This window comes from Mucor mucedo, assembly GCF_025094135.1.
Source record: "Mucor mucedo strain NRRL 3635 chromosome Unknown EV154scaffold_33, whole genome shotgun sequence".
NCBI lineage: Eukaryota > Fungi > Mucoromycota > Mucoromycetes > Mucorales > Mucoraceae > Mucor > Mucor mucedo.
Genome location: NW_026252317.1, coordinates 241,966 through 260,180, shown reverse-complemented (window position 1 = coordinate 260,180; position 18,215 = coordinate 241,966). Strand labels below are relative to the sequence as shown.

Here is an 18,215-nt window from a genome sequence, read left to right as displayed (position 1 = left end):
GATGTGACCTGGCTGGTAAAGCGAATCAAGATTAAAGAGAGTACCAGGAAGGCGTTACTATGCAAAATCTGAGCAAACATCTTTCAATCATACGGCACAATACATCCACAAAAAAAAAGATATGAAAGGGGACTATTTTTTCATTGATGTTGAGGTTGTATAGTTTAAACGAGAGCCATGCTGCAAGGTGGCAAGCCAAGAAATTTATAAATTATAAGTAAAACTTAGAAGAACATATCAATGTTTATTAATGGTGCATTGCTTAATTTCCTTCAGACAGCCAAATGGGAGTATAAAAGTGTTCTGTATCATATCAAGTTAAACAGTTATGATAACAGTATAAGCTGCAGCCATGTCAGTATGACTGGAGCTTCCTAAAATTGTAGAGAATTGAATAAGTTAGAACACCGGATAAAAATCAAGATGTTGAGATGTATGTTATTACTTATCTTCTTTGGTAGTAGTAGCAGTAGTAGAAAGACCTAAATGAATTGAGTGAGTAACGAAATGGAATCAGATTAACTTGTGCCAATATAAATACTTTCCAATATATAAAAGAGAGGAGGATAGCCCAAAGGATCACAACATCCAGCATTGAACACCGCAGGCAAGTAGTCGCTACTGTCAAAGCCCCTTCCTTCCTGAATGGGAAGCGTATCTAGCCAAGAGTAATCACAAAGTGTATCTACCACAAACCACTACGGTAGGCAACTACTATGAAAAGAGATTGGTAGATAAGGCATAGCATCCACGATGCCCGCCAGGAACCCACCTCGACCTGTACCTCCTAACAAAGAGTGCAATCCTCAACATGTTGATGATCCCGTCATATCACCCTTGCTCACCCTCACGACCCAGCAAGATAGAATGAATAACCCTGGCGAGTCTTGTCGACCTGTCTTTTTTTTATATTTTGGACCGAGATGACACTTGTGCAAGCAGCTTCGGGGTATATGTCTGAACACGACTGTACAAAAGGAGGCTAACTGGTGGTGGCTTACAACAGCTGTTTATGGCGAGGCCTAAAGGAGCAACCAGCCAAAGTAAGGATTTTATTCTGTGGCAACCTCTATTGTCATTAAGATACCCTTTTTTCATCCTGTAGATAACCCTCTTCTTTCCAACCATTATAGAATATTAGATGGATTGGGTGATAAAGAAGAGAATTAGCTACAAGATAAAAAAAGGGGAATATAACACCAATAGACGATACCACAGAACAAAACCCGTTCGTCGCCGCTCCCAGTCGGCCTCGCCATAAACAGATGTAGTAAGCAACCACCAGTTCGCCTCTTTTTGTACAGAACGTGTTCATGTATGGGGGTCAGCCGCCTGCTTACGCGTCATCCCAGTCCTTTTTTTTTTCAGAGGGAAGACGTTGTTTGACCCACCGTTTCGGGTTTATAAACTTACCGGGAAGTGGGGGTACAGAGAGAGACAAGAGCGACAGAGGACCTATAAAAAATTAAATATGAGTTTCAATGTTTTTTTTTTCTTTTTAAATGAGATTACTTACAGGACTACAACATGTCTTGGAAAGCACCCAATGCAGTCGATACAAGCCCAGGAGGGTTGACGACAGGTATACGTGCACGCCATACATTACCTACTCCCTTTCCATAGGACCATTTAATAGCAGTAAGGGATCACCACCGATCGACATTACAACCCAGTAAACACACGGCATTTGTGCAAAAGAGTACTCCTTAGTGAGCTTTCATCGCGGCAATGCTATTACTGAACATCATGTTAATAAAAAAAAAAAGAGGAGAAAGAGTGAGAAAAAATCAGTAGTGCTGACAGGCTCCCACGCAACAAGATAAAATAACCGTGAGAGCTTTGATTACATGATCAAATTCAGACATTTGTACTACTTTGATTTTTAAGCAAAAAAAAAAAAAAAAGAGTAGAAACCTTACAATGAACACTTCACATGCCACTGTATACAACATAACTTACACTAAAAATGCTGCAAGTTTGGAATTCTGGGAGTTACAGAAACTATGCTGATCGTGTTAGTTATCTCTGTAAAATTTTTATTTTCGCCAAACTAGAATAATGGGGAAAGTTTCACCAGCTGAAAGTGACATCAATTACACAAGCTATCACTAAAAAGTCTCAATTACATATACGTAGCCTACAAAATTGATCTTGAGAGGGTTTTATGTTGGTGAGTGTAATAAAACCTTGACAACTAAGAACTGGAATGTAGTAATCATGATTCTTATTTTTTGTAACAATGAGTTCATTCCTACTTGTTCTCCGTATGCCTTTTTCTTTTTCTTTCTTTCTTGCTCACTACACTTGGCTAATTAAGCATGGTTTTTAAACACACCTTCTCGAGTTGGGTAGTTTTTTTTTTCGGATCTTAGTTTGATTCTCTGTTTATTTATTTTTTTGTTAATTATGCATCTTTTCAGTGTTACAAATGCAGTGATTGGCGAAAAAAAAAAACTTGTTCAAGATACGAGTCTTACCTGACAAATAGAAACAATGATATAAATTTTTTAAAAAAAAATATCATCCCTACGAATTTGTGTGGATATGCAATTAGTGACTCAATCACGGCCTTACTTCAAGCTGATCAGGCTCTTCTGTCAATAATGTTGACTTTCACGTAATGAATTATAGGTGATGGTGTACACTGAGTGGTAGTCACATAAAGAACAAGCACACAAGATGAGAAGTTTTAGCTTACGTGCTACATATACTCTTGTCCATTCTTTCGCCTTACAGTAACGGTGCCTAGACTTTTGGCTTCTTTTTTAATATCTTTTTTTTTTTATGCATATATTTTTTTTCTTTTGAAATTCCGCCAGTCAGTGTAAACCAGCATACTTGGGTAAAGAAAAAAAAAAAAAAGGATGATATAGCACGTCAGTGGATGTATACTTTAAAGTCTGGTTCTCAATTTAAAAACATGATTTAAACATTCCCACAGAAAATACTTACACACTTGAAACAGTTCATCCTATCAATCGCCATCTATCTTTTTTGTTAAGCGAATTTTTGTTTTGCATGGAGAACAAAATTACAAATAAACCAAAAGTGATACTGTTAGAACTTGGATACCACTTTATTATGGACGAAAAAATATTATTAAAAAACGTATAAGAAAAATCTATTGATGGTCTATGAAGAACTGGGATAGTTCTAGGGAGAATATTAAGCGCCTTATTGGATCATGATGTAATAATCTGGTGATAGTAAATAATCAACATGTCTTTAAATTTAGCCCTTCCATACTGAGTATATAAGTATTATTTAGAGGGATCAACAGTTATAACATCAAATGACAAGAGTAATATTTGTGCTCAGAATCTATTTTAATATTCTATAGTCCAGGCCTATTCGATTGTATTGCTTTTGCAGAATAAATATTTACTCGGCATAGGGTTGTGCCCTGTGTACAGACTTCAACGGTAGGATGAGAACAAGCGGGGTAATGTTTGATTCATGATTAACTTTTGTATTTATTATCCATCCTTAATGCGATGTGACAATTAACTTTATTATTATATCTATGATATCCTCAACAGTACATCCCTCACAGATTGCGGAGTAGCAACACATACAATCTTAATTTCCGGCTGCTAATGGATCATTTTATCAAACTGTATTAAGAATTATGAAAGAGAGGTATCATTTACTTGTCTTTTGCACCAAATAAAACTGTCAGGATCCCTAAATTTATTTTATGTTAAAGCCAGCTGCAATTGCCGGGCGGTTTGGATGTGGAGCTTTGTTCCTGACATTAATTGCTCTTTAAAGCGTTGTTTCAATATCCTGGGTTTCGCCATTTACTTTATAATGCAAAACCGTATCATGTAGAAGACTTGAGACAACGGGACAGTCTTTTCAAAGTTTAGCTTTTAAAGAGGTCTTTGAAAATAACCTTGTTAATAATCATTGCTGCTTGCCTTTGACATTTAAAACTAATTTCTGGGCATTTTGCCATGTTTTGGGTTTAAAAATTTTCAGGCTGGCTTTTGAACAAGTAGCACAAAATACGTAGTCAAACTGGACTTTGACTCAAGAGCAATATAATGATAAGCATACTGTTTGAGCATTTCAAATTGTCAGCCCTTTTTTGGCAGCATCTGGTGTAGGGATTTTTGGCGGAAGTATCATCCAATGACTGCCCCGGATCTATTACGCCATTTGATGACGTCGAAATGTTTTTTATAAAGTTGTTTATTTTCCCACCTACGCCCTTTTTCTTTTCTTTTCCTTATGCACAGTTTCGAGTAAAGCTGCTGTTAGGTGATTCTGGCATGTACGTCTTGCTCGTGGGTGTACCTGCTCTACCTCTACCTACCGTCTAGGCTCTAGGCAGGCGTGGCTATCTTCTGGTTTTTTACACGGTAATGCTTTTAAAAACTGTTGTTGTGTTAATGTCAACAGGCTAATTTTTTTTTCTTTTTCATGTAGCTTGTACGAGGTAGTTTGTGTAGGTTTATGGAGTCGAATATTTGGCATGCTCTTGTACCGCGACAGAGATGCAGACGGTGTTTTCAACAAACATTCGCGTAAATACTAGACATTACAGAGCTGACATGGCGAGTGAGAGATCGAAAGGACACCGTGAAACCGCTAGTACGGACCTTCTTGTGAATCCTAGTTTATCCTCTCATAGTTGGGCGACCTTATCTACGAAAAGGTGTGACATACTTTTTTTGACCACTTTCCAACGATTGTGTTCGTTTTATAATTGTCAACTAAAGCATAAAAAACGGGTGAGTGCAGACAGAGACTGACTTCCACGCAGTTGCACTTGGGCAATTTTCATTTTACTGGAAATTGGCGAACAGGTCTCTAAACTTTTATCTTTTCTAAAATAAAGCTTTCTTTTTTTTTATTGTTGAATCTTTTTGTAAAATAGAGATTTGGTTACGAAAGTATATGGAGAACATATTTTTTCTTTAAGCTGACTGTCTTTGAAATTTAGGATGCATCCTTAAAAATCCTTGGGCAAGGATAAGTTCCTAGCAATGTATATATCAGTGATCCCCATAAACCAAGGCATGGCAGTCATGACCAAAATCTGCATAAATTCTACAATTTTTTTTTGTGAACCAATGATATCTCGTATTAGATCTCTATTCACTTTTATATTTTGGGTGCGAAAAAAGAATGGCAAAAAAGACATAGTTTTACTTACAAACTCTTACAGAATACTTTCCACAATGCACACGAACTTTTAAAACGAAAGTTTTTTGAATTTTGGAAGAGTTACAGCCATTTGAATTTTTTTTTCTTTTTTTTCTTATCAGGAATTGGTGATTGATATGCACACCAACGTTTTTCAACCAATTTTTAGGAGGTAGCACTGCACTTTTTTTTTTTTTTTTTTTTTTTTTTTTTGACCCTCTTCATCAATGAAATAATTTTTGTTTATGAAAGTCAAAAAAAAGTTTGTGTGAGTAAGAGAAAACAAGGGAAATAAAAAAGCATGGGTTGTTGTAGAAGAATAATTAAATGTGTTTTAAATGTCCAGCATTTTGTTTTACGTTTCCGTTGAAAATCTTGTATGGTGCAACAACTTTATACTCAAGTGAATCAGTGGATGGCTGGACCAAACCTACTTGATGTTTGACGTCGTTGAGGCCGATCACAGCATGTCTTGTTGTTGCACCTTCGTTGTTCATTTTTATTATCGGTATAGTATTGTCGCTATCGGCAGCGTAATGTTCTTTCATTACTTCAACAAAAACCAAGAATTGCGAGTTTTGGGGATCGAATGAGTTGTTGTGCGTAAGAAAGCACTGCCTCAACGTACCGTCAAGTTTTGCTACATATAATTGGTAAGTAATCGACACATATTTAAGAAATAATAAGTATTATGTCTAGCATTGAACAACACAAAGTGATTTCCACGGCGTTGTTCCGGTCGGATTCTGCAGTACATTTAGAAGTAATTACATGGCTGTACAATAGTGCACGAGCAGCGAGTTAAATACAAGACTTGTTGATTGTAATTGACAATACTTTAGTTTAAGTAGATCGGCCATAATAAATCGCTAACTCTTTAAAAAATATTGCAATGGGTACTGATTCGACGAGATCGTTTAAAGCTGTGGTAAATGGACTCCACAATTGATGGTTCTGGTTGGGGATTGCGGTAAGCGGCAGCTCTATGTAATTATCCAATGATGTTTTTGTTGCCGTGATTGTATCCAACAAACTGACTGTGTCTAATGCCAAATTGATATATCCACGAATGGAAAGTCTTTCAAAAATATTTCCAGCATTTTTCCCGGCGTATACTTTGCTTTTAATCAACTCGGAATATCTGCCGATCGTTCGTTCCATGGATCTTGCATTATATGATCTCATGCATCCAGCTTCTTGTACAATATATCCAATATGCGAATGGTAGTGATTGTTGGGCTTGTAAATACTGTTGGATATGTTGTTGTTTTTTTCCAGATCTAAAACACATGCCAATCCTGGAAGCAACTAGTACTGTTTGTATGTATGTATATGGATGTATAAGAGACACTGTACCTTCAGAGAGTTTTTCATGATCTCTGATGACAGTCTTCATAAGGCGCACAATCTGACGTTGGCATTCAGAAGAGACTTGGAAGGATGTGACAATATTGTACAGCTCGATACTCTTTAGCTGTGATGTAGTAAACGCATGATATATTATTAGGGGCACAAATGCATAGACTTGATAAGGAAGCGAATTATATGATGTCTAAATTGAGAATAATTGTAGAGTGAGAATTTGGGCACGTCGCCAATTTGTTTGCGTCTCTTAAGTACAGGCCAGGGCAAAAAATGTTACTCAGTAGTTGTGCTCTTTTCTATAAAATCACAACGCTTATGAAAAACATACACATCTGTGTCAATGGGGGACAATCCAGCAGCTACTTTGGTATAAGTCCACCAACACTTGAAGAGTATATGGATGAAATTCGACCAGAATAAATTTCCAACTAGAGTAACATTGTAAATTTTTCATTTTTTATTTCTTATTTCTTCTTGTGCTCTTACGAGCAGGAGCAGGCGTGGGAGCAACAACAGGAGAAGTAGCGGGGGCAGAAGAAGGCTGAACCATAATCAATGTCTGATTATTTTGACGTGCCATTGTGTGTCTAAACTCTTTCATTAGCTGGCCCATTTGCTGATACAGCTGCATCATCATCTGCATGTTCTGTTCGTGATTGAATTGCTGCGATTTCAGAAGTTCACTCAATTGGCCAACCATAATTCTTTGGCTGTTATTGATGAGCCTCTGTTCATTGAGGTTTTGTTCCAAGCGACCTGCATACTTCTCAATACTACTAACAGCCAGTTCAAGAGCATTGGATTTCTCCGACTGCAATGTTATCTCTTTCTCAACAGTCTTTATCAGAATGTTTAAATCCGTCTTGGCTTCAACTTTCTTTAACGGTAACTCATTCCCCATACAGTCCTCGGCTTCACCTGTACTCATCATTTCATCATCCGACCTGTGATGATCGTCATCCATCTTGCTTCTCTTCTTACCCTTGTTGATTTCTTGTTTGGATTGCAAGACAACATAACATTGATGTCTGCGTTTCTCAGCCAAGGCTCTTGCTGCATCTTCATTGTCTTTAGTCTTTGACTTCTCGCCTTTTTTCATCTTTAGGGGATTTAAAAAGGTTAGTACAGAGATTAATATATGAGCCATAATTAAATACCAAAGAGATCAAATCAAGCACTCGGTTTTCAAGAGTTATTTTTAAATCATTACTTCTGCTTCTATAGGTGAGATCATTGTTTAGTTTCTCTTTTACTTCTTCAATCAGGTTTTTTATTTTGTTCTTGATAGCGTTGTCACTAAGCTGCTTCAAATGTCCATCAACCTTGTTTACTTTTCCAAATATCTTGTTCCAAGCAGAAGTTACCCCACCTCTTTTGGTTTGGAAGGGGCGAAACTCAATCATGCCTTCAATAGCTGCAAGCTGTCTCTGGGAAGACCATTGTCCGTAAGCCTTAGTTTTGGTTTCAGTTGAAGAAGTATTTGCATTGATGAATTGTTGAGACATTTTTTTATTCAGCAAGTTATATATGAAGATAAAGAAGTTAATAAAAAAAGATTCGCGAAGTTAGATAAAGACTATAATTATAAAAATGACATCATGTAAGCAACATAGAAAACTTAATTCTAGTGCAACAATGAGAGCAAATTCAGACTCAGATGACTTTTATGTATAATGTGAAAGTGGAAATTGGGATGCGAAAACCTCTCTACCCACCAATAGTTATCAGAAACAAGTAAGTAGTGAAGAAAGGAATATTAGACATGTGTAAATGAAGAGTTTTAGGTTTTAATCTGTTTCCTAGAAATAAAATCATCGTTCTTTCAGTTATAAAATATTTTGGGCTGTTAAGCTTTGTCAAACAAGCTTCGTTTAATCATTGTATATTGTATCTGATGCTCTGTTCCTTATTTTAATTGAATAACTTTAAAAGCCTGAAAATAATTGCCATTATTAAACTGTACTGAATAATTACATCTGCTTCTCTGACATTTGTAATCTTCTCTTAATACTGTTTATTATATACTATGATTTAATAAACCCCGTCAAAGATCTTGCCTACATTACTGTCTAGAAAAGCTGAGTAGGAATAATCGAATTTTTTTTTTTTATACAATTGGTGGTCTCATATTTGTCAGGTCTTTTATTTAGTGTAAGAGAGAAACAAAAAAAATGTTTTTTTAAGCTTTTAATTCGCCTCATTTATATGCATGCAATTGTTTGGTTCACTCCTTTTGGGATCCCGAGTTTCGCTTTTGTTCTCTCTCCTTGAAATCTAGACCGAAAATAATGACAGAAAATCGATCCCCCCACTATGATTTGTTAATACCAATAAGGTTATCATCCCCCGCGTATATTTTTTTTTTTTTTTTATCAATCACATTATTTATAAAGGAGAGAAAAAGGTAATTTCTCCCTTCCTTTTCCTTTTTTTTTAAAAGTCTTTTTAAAAACATGTCATCTATACATTTACCTTCATTTTTCCACAATCGGAGTAGTAGTAAAAAGGAAACTAGTACTATATCATCCAAACGCTCTACTCTGTCCTTCAAGACACAGCAAGAAGATGATTACCCGTCTTTGCACCGTTCAAGCACTACCATTTCCAAAGTGAAACGGTTCGGTTCTCTTCTTGTGAGGAATAAAAAGAGTGATGATGGTAGATCTATTAAAAGAGCAGACACAATATTTCCTCCAAGCATTGACACAACGCTTTCTAACTCGAATTACAGTCTGTCTGCCATATCTACAAACACCAATATATCTTCTGATGAAGATGACTTGATCACTCCCACAACAACCAACACAATGTCTAATCATGACCTGTATCAAGATGAAGAAGATACAGTAATGTTGGACATGGTCCTGCCTAACGTCAAACAGCCTGAACCTATAAAAATAGACTCTGTCGAAAGCAAGTCTGTGACACCTCAAGAAGAAACCAATCAAATTTCAACCGAAGAGGACACAATATCGGCTTTTGAAGAGCCTTTTGTTGGAAAACTGATTGATCCTATGGCACTCTCTTCGTTAGTCCAGTTTTATTTAAGCACAGCAATTGATGAAGCCGATGTAGAGATAGAAAGCGAACTTCAAATATGCCGTGACCATATGCTTCATTCCATTCGGGCCATGCCAGCATATTCATTCTAGATCATCCTTCTTCTTATCAACTTAATTTCTTTCGCCCTTCTTGTACCATACACACACACACTTTTCATCATACTACATTATTCGCTTAAAAATACCTAAAATAAATAATTATCATAGCCCCCACTCTCCATCTGACCCTTTTTTTGTGCCACTCCAAACTATACAAATACGGGATTAGTAAACAATAGGGGGTTTCAGGCATGAAAATAATAGTTGCAAAAATAATGGTGTAACCTCCTAAGCAACAATTTTGTTGTAAAAAACATAAGCCAATCATATTGCAAACTTTGATTTTTTTACGCCTGAAACCCCCTAATATACAAAAAGGCATAAATGGGGTTCCTTCGGTTTACTGGCTCTAATTTCTCGATTCCCGATAAATATTTGTGGCATGACATCAATACACGTTGCTTCGTTTCCTGCACATATACATTTAATGATCATGAAAAGTAAGGGTGTGCATAAACAACCCACCCACCCCTCAATCTGCCACTCAACAGTAATATAAAGATTATATGAAGGGGAAGTTAGTACAGTTTTTGCTGGTGTCAGCCTAAACAAACAGGCGTCATCCCACTCTACCGAGATACATGGTTTATGCAGAAATATCTAGTCTATTTTTAGTATCATTTGTTTACAAAGAGTGCACCTACTAAGAATTTGTTACTTTCCTCTGAATAAGTCTTACCACCTTCCCCCCGTCATTGTTTGCAGCTTCGGGTATTTCAGCTGGGCTTTCATCATCCGATAAAATCAGGCCACACTACTGTTTGTTTAGTGATGTTTGGTCACTTCATACAACAAACTTGACATTATCTGCTTCCTTGAATCTAAAAAAAGCTAATTTGAGCCTGATGGAATACTCAAAAAAAAAAGTTTTTCTTCATTTATGCACTAATACAGCAACACATGGTAAAAAATAGTCTAAATTCATGATTTATTGTTTTTAAAACATATAAGGAGGCCAAATGTTATTCTTTTTCCCCTTTCTCTTATTTTAATTAATGCTCGTGTAAACTGGGTATATTATAAGCCCTACTTTTAAAAATGTTTAATAGCTGGCCATCAAAACCAATTTTCTTTCTACTCTGATGAAATAGTCACTTATGCAAGTTCTGATAAAACGGCATCACAATTATATTGCGCCAGAAGCATGTGCATGTATGTTTTCTCGTAATTAAACGATACTAAGAGGGGCAAAATTTCACGCGATAATGTACAAGGTAGAAAAAGGGGATTGTAGAAATGGAAAAACAACATGAAGCCTCAAGGTCCTCATAAGAGGGTATTAAAGCTATTTTATAGATACCGTGCTCTCTAATATCTACATTTACAAGTGAGAGAGTTTCACCAACAGTTTGGTATTCGTTATTAAAGCGGAAATATCATTGCAGGTTGTGATCGCAATCCGGCTTTTTTATACAACAAAAAATTAATTACATCATCCAGTTTGATTTTAACTCTTCACTGATCTTTCTTATCAAAAGACATCGAAACCAGCCATTTTATATCCTTTTTCTACATCAATTAGTTCTGTAATAACTGTTAGAGAATAGACAGAACAAAAATTGCGATAAAAAATTCTGTCTAATTCCCAAGAATGCCACCGAATTTAAAGAGTTAAAACATGCAAATTTTAAAAGGAGAGACAGACAAGTCCAATTCAATTTTTGTTCAAAAGTTTACTATATACCAAACAATAAATGAGAAAGGCTTAAGGTATTAAATAATTACTTTTTCAGACTTTGTTGAAAAACATGTACCCAAATTTTTAATCACATAAATGTCGAATGTAACATATTTCTGAAACACACTCTATGGTGTCTAAACTATGACGGTCTGAGTTGAAAATGCATATTTTTTAGTTTTGCTCAAAATTTGACAGCTGCTTGTTAAAAGTATGATCAAATGTCGCATTCTTGTGCACCGAGATAATATGTAACCCTAGCTAGATATTACATTGACGCTTTTTAATTTTTTGAAAAAAATCGAAAATTTACTTTTTTAGAGTTGGCACAACGATAAATAAATACCTATATCTTCTTTATATCCCATGATTGGGTGATATCACCAGAACACGCGTAGTAACGCTAAGTTCATATTAGATTGTGAAACTAAGATATAAGTGTATTTTTGGTATGGTTATTGCAGACTTTTTATAAAAAGGTCTATTGATAAAAATAAAACAGAAACAAAAAAAAAAGACGTGACATTTGTTTCAAGATGCCTCGTATCGTGTGAAAACGAGAGCATGTTTACAATAACCCGGTAAATACTCATAATATTTACTAATTTTGCAATTCACCAGATCACTAGATTTTCGTCCGCAGCGTCTACCTGTATTAATCTTGTTTACTTATGTCGTACGATAAAGATAAAATTTGATTTTTTGCCTTTATTATGCCTTGAAGCAACTTTCAATAGGTAGCCCAGTTTATCGACCTGTGATGCACATTGTGATGAATAATTAAAAAGGGGGATGTGGAGGAGGGAAGGATTAGCTACTAAGTGAATTATAAAATATAAAAAGCATCATCGCATCTTAAGCAAGGTCTCTAGCACAGGGTTCAGTAAACGATTAAAATATCTTCTGCGTTAATAAAGCTTGTTGAAGATGGAAAGCTTCTCGCTTTACTTCCTAGTTTGAGCTGATATGAACAATGTCACAAGACTTGACATTTATATTGATATAGTTCGTAAAAGATTCGATGACGTTTTCCAGCAGGATAGTTGAACCCTCATCAAGTGAAATTGTAAATTACTTTGAGATTATGTCTTCAACTTACTGCGCGGTAGTACCATGGGAAAACGGTTTCAATATTAACAAATTAAAATAACTAAAATATTTTTTATTTGTTGTTTCCCCATATTGCCACGGATCAGGACATGGATTTTGTGGGGAGTGGATAATTTCGATTTAGAAGAGCTATCATAGTGGTTTCGTTTGTAGAAGGGCTAGACTCCTGTATAGTGATGATGAAAATGACAAATTCCCTTACGTAAAAAGATCGGGAACTCTGGCAGAGCTTCCCGTAAATGATTTTAAGTCTTCGTATCAATAAATATTAGCTTACGCTGGGACTAATATGATCAAGATAATTTCCGCGCCCCCATATACGGAATACTCTACCCTAACAATACTTCCATTAATATTATATTCAAACAGTAATCGGGGCATGGTTTAACCAGTGCTCAAAAGGCTCGTACATCAGTTTCTGATCATAAAACGTCATGGTAAAAGGAGCAAAAAATTTCCACGGCAACATGAGCCGAAATTTTGGTATGACCAGCGGATATCAAAATGATTTTCTACTGTTTGGGGGGGAACAGGGCACTGAGAAAAGTAAAAGATCTTGTTTGACTGGTCAGATCGGGATTAATAAAATGCTTCTTCTAGGAAAAAGAAGTCATGATTATTAATTATTGGAGCGTCTCTCAAAAACTAAAATAAAGCCAAACATATACATTAAAAACCGCAGCAACATCTGGTTTCTTCGAATCGGCTATTGGATTCCCCCAAGTATTCATGGTAAGACACAGCTTCTGGGATTAAATTTTGACGATACGATAACCTATTCATTCCACTTTTGTACAAAGACACACGTAAACTCGGACTATTTAGATTATTTATACTTAACATTGAGTGTTTTGATAGCTCACACGTTTTTTTAGCGGAAATCTAATTGATTCCCTATTGTCTAAATCGTGAAATTTTTTTTTATAAAAGAGCTTCGTCTTTTGATCTGTTTCTCTTTCTTCTTTACAATCTTTTTTTCAGTTTTTTTTTCCTAACTTTCTTTAACATGGAAGAGAAACCGTATACCGAATATACGGAAGAAAAGACGTATGTACAACATACATACAGTACAGAAACGTCACTTCCAAATCAGATCAACAACTATCCACCTTCAGAAAGTACGATCGCCAGCGCTCACAACAATAATTATGGTTACCAAGATACCTATGGTGAATCGGAAGCAAATCAAGTTTCAGTCGAAGGTATATTCGGATCACAAAAAAAAACTTTTTAGACTCCTTTTTATTTACAAATCCAATTAGGTGCGAAGTCAGAATACGAGGAAATCCGTCGAGAATTGAGTCGTAGAAGTCAACGTACATCCCATTCAAAAGCTGAAGAAGGCCAAGCTGATTCTGACGACTTCAACCTTGACGAATTTTTACATGGTATCTCCAGACAACAAGACGAAGGAGGACACAAGCGTAAACACATTGGTGTTTCCTGGAAAAATTTGCGTGTTGAGGTACAGTATAATATCAACTACGATATATTCTATCTGTTATTAATATAATTTTCTTTCTTCTTTGTTATAGGGTTTAGGTGCTGATGCTTATACAATCCCAACTGTTATTAGTAATGCAGTATCACTATTGAAATTCTGGAAATTTTTCCAAAAAAGAAACACTAGTACAAAAATCATTATCGACAATCTTACTGGTTGCTGTAAAGACGGTGAAATGCTTCTGGTTCTCGGTCGTCCTGGTGCCGGTTGTACATCGTTTCTCAAAGTGATCTCCAACATGCGAGATTCTTATACCCATATTGGCGGCGATGTCAGCTACGGAGGTATCGACCCTAAAACCTTTTCCGAAAGATACAGAGGCCAAGTTTGTTACAACGAAGAAGAAGATCAACATTACCCTACCCTCACCACAAAACAAACACTTCAATTTGCTTTACGAACAAAGACTCCCGGTAAACGCATTGATGAATCCAAAGAAGAATTTGTCAACCGTATTTTGTACATGCTCGGTAACATGTTGGGTTTGACTAAGCAAATGAACACCCTTGTCGGTAACGCCTTTGTCCGAGGTCTCTCTGGTGGCGAACGTAAACGTCTTTCTATCGCCGAACAAATGACAACCAACAGTGCTGTAAATTGTTGGGATTGCTCTACACGTGGTCTTGATGCTGCTTCTGCTTTAGATTATGTTCGTTCATTAAGAATCATGACCGATATTTTTGAGATCACAACTATTGCCACACTTTATCAAGCTTCCAATAGTATTTTTAACTTGTTTGACAAGATTCTTCTTTTAGATGAGGGTCATTGTATTTATTTTGGTCCTGCTAGTGGCGCTAAATCTTATTTTGAAAACCTCGGTTTCCACTGCCCCGCCCGTAAATCTACCCCTGATTTCTTAACTGGTCTCTGTAACCCTATTGAGCGTGAATATAAACCCGGATTTGAAGATCGTGTTCCCAAGCATGCTTCTGAATTCCAACAAAGATACATGGAATCTGAAGTTTGTAAAATGATGCTCCAAGATCTCGCCGATTATGAACATGCCATTCAACAAGAAAACAAGGCTGACGAATTCGAAGACGCTGTTCGCGAAGAACATCAAAAGCGTGCTGGTAAAAGCGCACCTTACATTGCCTCTTTCTTCCAACAAATCAAGGCTCTTACTATCCGTGAACATCAACTTTTAATCAAAGACAGAGAAGCTCTTATCTCTCGTTACGGTACTATGCTCATTCAAGGTTTGATTACTGCCTCTTGTTTCCTTTTGCTTCCTTTAAACGGTCAAGGTGCCTTCTCTCGTGGTGGTGCTCTTTTCTTCTCTGCCATGTTTAACGTCTTTATTGCTCAATCTGAACTTGTTCGTTTCTTGATGGGCCGTCCTATCCTTGAGAAACATAAGCAATATGCTCTTTACCGTCCATCTGCTTACTATATCGCTCAGGTAATCATGGATGTTCCTTACTGTTTCGCTCAAGTCATGTTATACCAAATTTGTTCCTACTTTATGATGGGTCTCAATTTAACTGCCGGCAAGTTCTTTACTTCATTCCTCACACTCTTCTTTTTGACAATGTGTATGACTGGTTTCTTCAGATTCTTTGGTTCAATTACATCCAGTTTCTTCTTAGCTACCCAAATTACCGGTGTCTTGTTGATTGCTACCACTACATATACAGGTTATACTATTCCTTTCCAAAAGATGTACCCTTGGTTATCTTGGATTTACTACATTAACCCTATCACCTATGCTTATAAGGCCTTGATTTCCAACGAAATGTCTGGTCAAGTTTACTCCTGCGAAGGTCTTGGTAACGCTGTTCCTTACGGTCCTGACTATCAAAATTGGGACTACAAGGTGTGTACTATGAAGGGTGGAAGTCCTGGTGAACCCTTTGTGCGTGGTGATGATTATCTTCGTGCCGCCTTCTCCTACAATCCTGAGGAGTTATGGGCTCCTGATATCGTTGTTGTGATTGCCTTCTTCATTTTCTTTACTGTCTTGACTGCACTGTCTATGGAGTTCATTAAATTACGCAAGAATTCTACTCTTACCAAGTTGTATCTTCCTGGTAAAGCCCCCAAAGTCCGTACAATTGAAGAAGAAGACGAACGTCGTCGCAAGCAAGATAAAATTACCGACAATATGGAAAGCATGTCTACTGGTACTACCTTCTCTTGGCAACATGTTAATTACACCGTTCCTGTCAAGGGTGGCAGTCTCCAACTTTTGAACGATATTAACGGTATTGTAAAGCCCGGTCATTTAACTGCTTTGATGGGTTCTTCTGGTGCTGGTAAAACCACACTTTTGGATGTTCTTGCCCGTAGAAAGACACTCGGTACTGTTGAAGGTGATGTCTTTTTGAACGGTGAAGCCTTGATGACTGATTTTGAACGTATTACTGGTTACTGTGAACAAATGGATGTGCATCAACCTGCTGTTACAGTCCGTGAAGCTCTTCGATTCTCTGCTCAATTACGTCAACCTGCTGAAGTTTCCCTCCAAGAAAAGAACGATTATGTTGAACAAATCATTCAACTTTTGGAGATGGATGATATCGGAGATGCTCAAATTGGTGAAGTCGAAAGAGGCTACGGTATTTCTATTGAAGAACGTAAGCGTTTGACTATTGGTATGGAGCTTGTTGGTAAGCCTCAACTCTTGTTCTTGGATGAGCCCACTTCTGGTCTTGACGCACAAAGTTCTTTCAACATTATTCGTTTTATTCGTAAACTTGCTGATGCTGGATGGCCAGTACTCTGTACTATTCATCAACCTTCTGCTATCTTGTTTGAATACTTTGATCATCTCTTGTTGCTTGTTCGTGGTGGTAGAACCGCTTACTATGGTGAAATTGGTCAAGATTCTCGTACCATGATTGATTACTTTGAATCCAATGGTGGACCCAAATGTTCTCCTGACGCTAACCCTGCTGAATATATTCTTGAAGTCGTAGGCGCTGGTACTGCTGGTAAAGCTAGTAAGGACTGGGCCGAAGTCTGGCAAGGATCTAATGAATCCAAGTCTCTTGATGCTGAATTAGAAGAAATCAATAGAACTGCCGTCAAGAATCCTACCCGTATCGCTAATACTTACTCCACTTCTATGGGTACACAATTCCGTCTTGTCTATAGCCGTATGTCTCTTGCTTACTGGCGTTCACCCGAATATAACATTGGTCGTTTCCTCAACTTGATGTTTACTTCTTTGATTACTGGTTTCACTTTCTGGAAGTTGGGACATTCTTCTTCGGATATGATGAACAAGATTTTCGCTTTGTTTGGTACCTTTATTATGTCCTTCACCATGATTATTTTGGCTCAACCCAAGTTCATGACGGAACGTATGTATTTCAGACGTGAATACGCTTCCAGCTATTACGGATGGCTTCCTTGGGGTATCTCTGCTATCCTGGTCGAGATTCCTTATATTATTTTCTTTGCTGCTACCTACATGGTTGGTTTCTACTGGACTGCTGGTATGAGTAACACCTCTGCTGCTTGTGGCTACTTTTATATTACATTTGTTGTACTTGTTTGTTGGGCAGTTACTTTGGGTTTCGTTATTGCTGCTGTTGCGGAATTACCTACCATGGCTGCCTTGATCAATCCCTTGTTTATCTCTCTCCTCATTCTTTTCTGTGGTTTAATGCAATCTGCCAAGGCTATGCCTAGATTTTGGAGCGCTTGGATGTACTGGCTCGACCCTTTCCATTACTATGTCGAAGGTCTTACCGTGAATGAATTAGAAAACCTCAGAGTCGTATGTTCTCAAGATGATTTATTCAAGTTCACACCTCCTTCCGGACAAACCTGTGGAGAATACACACGTAGTTTCTTCAGTACTGGTGCTACAGGCTATATTGATAACCCAGATGCCGTCGCACCCGAACAATGTGGCTATTGTACGTATAGTACAGGAGCTGAATTCTATGAATCTCAATTGGGTTGGAGTGCAGCAAATAAATGGCGTAACTTTGGTATTCTTATTGCGTTCTTTATTTTCAATATCGTTCTTTTCCTCGGACTTGTCTTCTGGAAGAGAAAGGGAAGACGTTAAAGAAAAACAATTATCTAGACATTTCTTTATATTTATTGTAGCATTTTTTTTTCTTATCTCCCTTTATCATATAACATTTATAGAATACATTAATACACCTTTTCATTTACATACTTTTAATAAATCATTCGTATTTTTTAATTTCCTAAATGTGGTCAGTATCTCACAACGTCGATGGATATGGGCTTTATGCTTTTGGATATATCACTGTATTTTTTTTTT

The 18,215-nt window shown here is 36.9% G+C and overlaps 3 protein-coding genes across 3 annotated transcripts; 2 read left to right on the top strand and 1 right to left on the bottom strand.

Moving 5' to 3' along the window:
- Positions 1–4,855: 4,855 nt before the first annotated feature.
- EV154DRAFT_550697 (uncharacterized protein) lies at positions 4,856–6,011 on the bottom strand (the record flags this gene model as incomplete). Its single annotated transcript, XM_051604941.1, has 4 exons — positions 4,856–5,055; positions 5,172–5,197; positions 5,511–5,791; positions 5,933–6,011. The coding sequence occupies 4 exons, from the start codon at positions 6,009–6,011 to the stop codon at positions 5,001–5,003; spliced, it is 441 nt and encodes a 146-aa protein (XP_051458961.1). The 3' UTR covers positions 4,856–5,000.
- Positions 6,012–8,969: 2,958 nt separating this feature from the next.
- On the top strand, positions 8,970–9,668 carry EV154DRAFT_480269 (uncharacterized protein; the record flags this gene model as incomplete). The annotated part of the gene is made up of 1 exon (XM_051598319.1): positions 8,970–9,668. The coding sequence occupies one exon, from the start codon at positions 8,970–8,972 to the stop codon at positions 9,666–9,668; it is 699 nt and encodes a 232-aa protein (XP_051458960.1).
- A 3,681-nt stretch (positions 9,669–13,349) lies between these two features.
- Positions 13,350–18,143, top strand: EV154DRAFT_601638 (ABC-2 type transporter-domain-containing protein). The gene is made up of 3 exons (XM_051607241.1): positions 13,350–13,667; positions 13,728–13,930; positions 14,001–18,143. The coding sequence occupies exons 1-3, from the start codon at positions 13,472–13,474 to the stop codon at positions 17,991–17,993; spliced, it is 4,392 nt and encodes a 1,463-aa protein (XP_051458959.1). The 5' UTR covers positions 13,350–13,471; the 3' UTR covers positions 17,994–18,143.
- Positions 18,144–18,215: the final 72 nt, after the last annotated feature.